Below are 7,288 nucleotides of genomic sequence, written 5' to 3'. Positions count from 1 at the left end.
CACACCATCTTAATCCTCGCTTTCTTGTTGCCTTTTGTTTTCATCCTCACCGCTGTTGGTACCCTCGAAGGTGTCAAAAAGTGCTCCTCCATTGGTATACACACAATTTACTTCCTTTTTTTTTTTTTTTTTCCCATTGTAGCCTAAGTTGTTTCTGATCTCGACTTTTCTGATGTGGTTTAGCTAAATTTGGGATTCTCTGTTGTGCTTTGTCTTCTCCGTGGAACGGTTAGGATCTTCCCTAGCAGCTAACAAAAAGTTTTCATTTTTGCTAGGGATTGTACTAGGATAGGCTTAAGTCANAGAGACGGAATTGAGATCGAGAAGAAGCGGTGAGAAATCGGTATCGGAGGAGAGGCGGAATCTGATCGGATCTGATGTTGGGTTTGGGATTGTTTCTGCTGCCGCTGCTGTCAGGAATTAGGGTTTTATCGGGTTCGGTTTCTCTGTTCACTGTGGTGGGGCTGCAGCACTACCAAGTTGGAGGATGCAGCTTCACATATCGCCTAGCATGAGAAGCATCACGATTTCGAGCAGCAATGAGTTTATTGACTTGATGAAGATCAAGGTCGCAGCTCGTCACATCTCTTACCGAACTCTCTTCCACACCATCTTAATCCTCGCTTTCTTGTTGCCTTTTGTTTTCATCCTCACCGCTGTTGGTACCCTCGAAGGTGTCAAAAAGTGCTCCTCCATTGGTATACACACAATTTACTTCCTTTTTTTTTTTTTTTTTCCCATTGTAGCCTAAGTTGTTTCTGATCTCGACTTTTCTGATGTGGTTTAGCTAAATTTGGGATTCTCTGTTGTGCTTTGTCTTCTCCGTGGAACGGTTAGGATCTTCCCTAGCAGCTAACAAAAAGTTTTCATTTTTGCTAGGGATTGTACTAGGATAGGCTTAAGTCAACAGAGTTTGGTTGATTTTGGATTCTTCTTGTTAGGTCCCCACTAATGAATATTTTGTAGGATCTTAGTTTTCAAAGACCTGTACTACCCTAATTGTTAGGAGTACGTATAATTTTCGGAATCTGTTTCTCACATTTCCCTATCAATACGTTTTGTTGGATTGTGGAGCTGAATGGCAATTTTTTTGCAGAATTCCCTTTTTTTTTGTTTGTTTGTTTGTGTGGAGTATGAAACCAACAGACTTCTCTGCATTACTAGATTTGAACCAAATTGAATGTCTCTTTTGGTATTTTTCACGTTACGTTTATCTATATGCTGTTTGAGGATATCTCTGTTCTGTACTTCTATAAGGTTTAGTATGTTCATTTGTTGAGGTTTTCCATTCAAGATCGGTTGAATGATCAACTTCCATGTTTCTCCCCGGTGCTCTTGTGACGCTCTCATTAAAGTTTCTTCCCCCTTTCTCTTACTTTCAGATTGTTTAGGGAGACGGATAGGTCCACGTCTTCTTGGTAGGGTAGATGATTCAGAGGTGAGTGGTTTCTTTCTTTAGTCGGCTAATTTTCAGTATCTTTTCATATTCTTCAAAATGATATATTTTTTTTCTCATGTTTCTGTTGCTGCAGAGACTAGCTAGAGACTTTTATAAAATTCTAAACGAAGTAAGCACTCAAGAAATTCCAGATGGTTTGAAGCTTCCCAATTCTTATAGTCAACTTGTCTCGGATATGAAGAATAACCACTATGATGCAAAAACATTTGCTCTTGTGCTGCGAGCCATGGTACGCTTTGTCTAATCTGAAACTACTTTTGATCCTACATCAAAAGGACATTTGTTTATGTTTATATGGACAATCTGTTACACTTATCTGTACATGGACGAGATCTACTATTGTTAATTCTTGTTGCTCTCTAAACTGACCCATATTAATTGGAAGATTATCATATGTGATAAGTTTTTATTTGTCTTTGAACAGATGGAGAAGTTTGAACGGGATATGAGGGAATTAAAATTTGCAGAACTTATGAACAAGCACTTCGCAGCAAGTTCCATTCCCAAAGGCATTCATTGTCTCTCTTTAAGACTGACAGATGAATATTCCTCCAATGCTCATGCTCGTAGACAGCTTCCTTCACCAGAGTTTCTCCCTGTTCTTTCAGATAATACTTACCACCATTTTATTCTGTCTACGGACAATATTTTGGCTGCCTCAGTTGTGGTCTCATCCACTGTTCAGTCATCTTCAAAACCCGAGAAAATTGTCTTTCACATCATCACAGACAAGAAGACATATGCGGGTATGCATTCATGGTTTGCGCTAAATTCTGTTGCACCAGCTATCGTTGAGGTTAAAGGTGTTCATCAGTTTGACTGGTTGACGAGAGAGAATGTTCCGGTTTTGGAAGCCGTGGAAAGCCATAATGATGTTAGGAACTATTATCATGGTAATCATGTCGCTGGGGCAAACCTCACTGAAACAACTCCTCGAACATTTGCTTCAAAATTGCAGTCTAGAAGTCCGAAATACATATCTTTGCTCAACCATCTTAGAATATATATTCCAGAGGTAATTTTTTTGTCCCCTCGTTTAAACTTGCAATAGAACTCTTGCGAATTCTAAAATCATTTGCAAATTTCATCTATCTTTTTGTTTGGAATAGCTTTTCCCGAACTTGGACAAGGTGGTATTTTTAGACGATGATATAGTTGTTCAGGGAGACTTGAGTCCGCTTTGGGATATTGACCTTGGTGGTAAGGTCAATGGAGCAGTAGAAACTTGCCGGGGTGAAGATGAATGGGTGATGTCAAAGCGTTTAAGGAATTACTTCAATTTCTCTCACCCACTCATCTCAAAGCATTTAGATCCGGAAGAATGTGCTTGGGCATATGGTATGAATGTCTTTGACCTGCAAGCTTGGAGGAAGACAAATATCAGAGAAACGTATCACTCTTGGCTTAGAGAGGTAACTATCCAAGAAGCCTACACTCTTTTGTTATTGTTGATCAGAAATCTCAAGTTACCTCACTATCCTACTCTGTTTGCTTCTGATTTTGAGCAGAATCTAAAGTCGAATCTGACAATGTGGAAACTTGGAACCCTGCCTCCTGCTCTTATCGCGTTCAAGGGTCACGTCCACATAATAGACTCATCATGGCATATGCTTGGATTGGGCTATCAGAGCATGACCAACATTGGAAATGTGAAGAAAGCTGCAGTGATCCACTACAATGGGCAATCGAAGCCATGGCTCGAGATCGGTTTCGAACATCTCCGGCCGTTCTGGACAAAATACGTCAACTACTCAAATGATTTTATCAAGAATTGTCACATCTTGGAGTAGCAAAGCGAAACGTTTAGATGATCTTGAAGGTTACACTTACAGGTGTAAAAGACAGAGGAAGTAAAAAAAGAAGCAGAGATGAAACACAAAGCCACACTGCAGGCAGAGTTTACTCACTCTAAAGAAGAAGATTCAGAAATTTAGTTTACAACATACATAAGAAAACTTTTGTTGCAGCGAAGGAGGCTGGATAAGAGAAAGAGAGAGAGATAAAAGAATCATTCTTTCTGTAAAATAGAAGGTACCCTTTTTGAAAATTCTTTCGGTTTCGATTGGAGAATCCAAATCTTGAATCTTTTTTATAAGAAATGGGAAAGATTTGGGTTTTATATTTTTAATTTTTTTTTGGTTATTCAGAGGGGGTCCTGACCAGAGCTGAAGCCAGTTGTTGATAAATCAAGGAACAAACAATTTATACACTTGTTACATTTTTACTCCAAACATTGCTTATTACTACTAATATCTTCTCTTTACAAAATGTATCTTTCTTTCTCATTAGACGAGCATTTCAAGCTGTAGTTTTTTTGATGTACTCTGTTTTGATTATTAGATAACTTGTGAGCGAAAGTTAAATGATTGACAAATAAACAAAAATCAGAGAGCTTTGAATGTAATTTTGTTTTGGTATTAATATAACTTTTTGATGATACAATCATACAATCTTGATAGTAATAAAAAAAAATTAAAATTAAAAAATGGAAAATTTTAAAAAAGGAGAGAGCATTTTAATTGGCGTAGAGATGGGAAAGAAGGACAGAAAGGAATGGAACATTTGGCTGCAAATTGATTCATTCTCTCAAGATCTCATCTTTTTTTTTTTCTTTCCTTTTTTTTTAATCATTTCCTCTCTTCCTCTCTGCTCTCTGAGTCTGTGATCCTTCCTTCTGATTCCATCAAACTCAGATCAGTCGCAGACCCCAAGTAAGACCATCCAATTTTAGGGTTCTTTTTTATTTTCTTTCTTTCTTTTGTTTTGGGTTCTTATGTGCGTCTTCGATCGGTTAACCTAATACCCAAATTGAGTCCTATTGGTAATTTGTATTGTTGATTGATTCATGATCATATATTTTTAATAGATGATGATGATGATCTTTGCGATTCTTCTTTGATTTCATATTATTTGATCAATGCTTTTATTATAATTCATTCAAGATCATCCATTAATCTATTAAAGCTTCAGGTTTCACAATGTGAATTGAGCTACAGAGAATAATTCTTCCTTTACTGAGATTATCACTTCTTAAGCTGTTTAAAAATGTGTTCTTTTCTTGTGTGAAACAATTGCTCCTTTGTTTTTGATTCATTGCAGATAGGATTCAAGCAACGAGGTTTCAGTTTAGAGATAATATTTTAAGTTCCCATCTCGGTTGTTGCTTCTTGTGAAGTCAGTGGTTAAGAGAGAGATTGGTTCGTGGAGATATATGGCAGAGGTGAAAGATCAGTTAGAGATTAAGTTCCGGCTAAATGATGGTTCTGATATTGGTCCTAAATGGTTTCCTGATGCTACAACCGTTGCAACATTGAAGGAAACTGTTGTTGCTCAGTGGCCAAAAGGTCAGTGGTCTATGCTTTATACTCTCCATGACCAGAATGGTTAAGACTTTTAGAATTGCATTGTAAAGAGAACTTTCATCTTAAGCCTCTTGATAGGTTCAGAAACTCATTGCCTTCTTTTGTTATTGATCCTTGAATCACTAAACCAACCGTAAAAAGAGTTTGAAAGCGAATTAGAAGAAATGAGAGAGTAATATCTGTAGAACTCTTCACTCTACCCTATGCCCAAATTACCCTAGACCAATCAAAAATGATCTAGCTTCCCTTTAGATCGATAGGGTCTACACTTCCCTGCATCACTCCTAGGCTAGTTACATTAGTCCTGCACTAGACTCAACAAGAACACCTTCTCTCTTCTCCATGGAAAGATGCTAGTTTTGCTTATAACATTGGGTTTTTCGCCTATTTCCGTGATAACATTAAAACCTTATTATTAAATCATCATCGGTGTTATGGTTTTGCTTGGTTGTATGATTGTGAGCAGATAAGGAGAACGGGCCAAAGACGGTGAAAGATGTGAAATTGATAAGCGCAGGTAGAATATTGGAGAACAACAAGACGGTTGGCGATTGCAGGAGTCCTGTCTGTAATCTCCCAGGTGCTGTCACCACAATGCATGTAATAATTCAACATCAGGTTATTGAACAAGGTAAAGCTTTATTAGTTCCTTTATTTACTAACAGCCACCAGAAACTTGATTTGATCGATTTTTGACAATTCTGAAGCACACTGCTCTTATTGTTGTTGTGGTTTGATATTTTGTTCTGCTGATTGATTGATGGTACAAAACAGAAAAGAAGAAGAAGAAGCCTAAAGGTGATGTGAAGAAACACAACAAATGTGTCTGTTTATGTTTTGGAGCTCGGTGTTAACAAAAAAAGCGTAAGACAAGTAGAGTTAAAAAAGCTTTGGAGATTCAGAGTCTCTTCCCGTCCCCTGTACACGACGAACAAAGTCGTCCAGGAATCGAAGGCCTTCTTCAATACTTTTTTTTTTCTTTCTTGTAATTTTTTTTTTTTTTTTCTGTTGGTGACACCATTGGCTTTTTGGTCGCTTGACGTTTTGGTTTCTTCTCCTAATGTAACTCTGATTCATCATATAACACCCTGGAATCATAGAAAACTAAACACAAATTTGCACTTAATCTTTCACAGTTTCACAAGAAACATTCACATTTTTTTTATCACGTGCTCCATGATCTTCGTGTGCAAAAAGTGAAGTCGGTAATATGTTATCGGATCGTACACGCCACGCTCTATACCTGCGAGTGGTTAGTTTAGTTAACAGTCGTATTGGGCCGATCTCGTTATCAACGGCCCAAACTTCGGACAATATTTTTGGACGGCTCATATTATTTTGTACTTCGAAATATCCTATATTTCCGTGAGGGAACACGTGTCAGAATAAGGTTTAAAGTACGTAGTTGGGCACCTCATCCCGAGAGGGTTCACGAAGCCTCCGGCGTCGTTTAGCACCTTTTAGCACCTTCTTCTTCTTCTTTATTAGTTCTGTTCTTCCCTTCTTCTGCTTCTCGCTAAAACTGCACGAGAAAGCAAAAAAAAGTGTTATCTTTGCTGATTTCTTAAGTAAACATCTCGCCGTTTTGGCGTAATTGTGTTAAACTGCCTGTTGTATTTTATCTTCCTTTATTAATTGTTTGCCATTTTTTTTTATTCTCCGAGCTAATGGCGACGGCGAAGACGACTGCTACGGCGGCGTTTAGTGGTGTGATCGGCGTTGGAACGGAGACTCGTAGGGTTTCTTCGTTTTCTCATCTTCAACCTTCTGTGGCTTTTCCGGCGAAACCCAATTCTTTTAAAGCTCTTAAATTAAAGCAGAGCGCGAGGCTCACGCGGCGACTTGAGCATCAGCCGTTCGTTGTCCGATGTGATGCTTCTTCTTCTTCTAATGGAAGGGTAAAGTCTGAAACTTTAGGTTTTATTTTTGTATTCGTTAACTTCATGAATCTCTCTATACTAGATTGCTAAATTGTGTTGGATGTTGTTTGCTTTGTATAGCTCACACAGCAAGAGTTCACAGAAATGGCGTGGCAATCGATAGTTTCGTCGCCAGATGTTGCTAAAGAGAATAAGCAACAGATTGTGGAGACAGAGCATCTAATGAAAGCTCTTCTGGAGCAGAAGAATGGTTTAGCTCGCAGGATTTTCTCTAAGATCGGTGTGGATAACACAAAGGTTCTAGAAGCTACAGAGAAGTTCATTCAACGCCAACCAAAGGTAATGAGTTGAGTGTCTTCTTTAAGGGTTGAAATTTGTGGTTATTGTTTGTTTGGAGGCTAATGAGAGTTTATTTTTTGACTGACAGGTGTATGGAGATGCTGCTGGTTCGATGCTTGGACGTGATTTGGAAGGTCTGTTTCAAAGAGCAAGACAGTTTAAGAAAGATTTAGGAGACTCTTATGTGTCAGTGGAGCATTTGGTTCTTGCTTTTGCTGATGATAAGCGGTTTGGGAAACAGTTATTTA

General features: G+C 38.3%; 2 protein-coding genes across 2 annotated transcripts; both read left to right on the top strand.

The window, feature by feature from the left end:
* On the top strand, positions 319–3,775 carry LOC104705823 (probable galacturonosyltransferase 14). The gene is made up of 6 exons (XM_010421905.1): positions 319–698; positions 1,383–1,438; positions 1,533–1,688; positions 1,884–2,474; positions 2,569–2,871; positions 2,968–3,775. Exons 1-6 carry the CDS (start codon positions 488–490, stop codon positions 3,247–3,249), a joined length of 1,599 nt encoding a protein of 532 aa, XP_010420207.1. The 5' UTR covers positions 319–487; the 3' UTR covers positions 3,250–3,775.
* On the top strand, positions 3,983–5,950 carry LOC104705822 (membrane-anchored ubiquitin-fold protein 2). The gene is made up of 4 exons (XM_010421904.1): positions 3,983–4,170; positions 4,559–4,803; positions 5,288–5,452; positions 5,596–5,950. Exons 2-4 carry the CDS (start codon positions 4,671–4,673, stop codon positions 5,673–5,675), a joined length of 378 nt encoding a protein of 125 aa, XP_010420206.1. The 5' UTR covers positions 3,983–4,170; positions 4,559–4,670; the 3' UTR covers positions 5,676–5,950.

This window comes from Camelina sativa, chromosome 8 (assembly GCF_000633955.1).
Source record: "Camelina sativa cultivar DH55 chromosome 8, Cs, whole genome shotgun sequence".
NCBI classification, from domain to species: domain Eukaryota; kingdom Viridiplantae; phylum Streptophyta; class Magnoliopsida; order Brassicales; family Brassicaceae; genus Camelina; species Camelina sativa.
This window is presented reverse-complemented; position numbering and strand designations above follow the sequence as displayed.

Excerpts from the sequence above, each read along its gene's own strand:
- LOC104705823 (XM_010421905.1), top strand. The coding sequence starts at position 488 with ATGCAGCTTCACATATCGCCTAGCATGAGAAGCATCACGATTTCGAGC. Across the intron at positions 699-1,382 it reads CAAAAAGTGCTCCTCCATTG|ATTGTTTAGGGAGACGGATA; the intron begins GTATACACACAA and ends TCTTACTTTCAG. Across the intron at positions 1,689-1,883 it reads CTCTTGTGCTGCGAGCCATG|ATGGAGAAGTTTGAACGGGA; the intron begins GTACGCTTTGTC and ends GTCTTTGAACAG.
- LOC104705822 (XM_010421904.1), top strand. The coding sequence starts at position 4,671 with ATGGCAGAGGTGAAAGATCAGTTAGAGATTAAGTTCCGGCTAAATGAT. Across the intron at positions 4,804-5,287 it reads TGTTGCTCAGTGGCCAAAAG|ATAAGGAGAACGGGCCAAAG; the intron begins GTCAGTGGTCTA and ends GATTGTGAGCAG. Across the intron at positions 5,453-5,595 it reads ACATCAGGTTATTGAACAAG|AAAAGAAGAAGAAGAAGCCT; the intron begins GTAAAGCTTTAT and ends GGTACAAAACAG.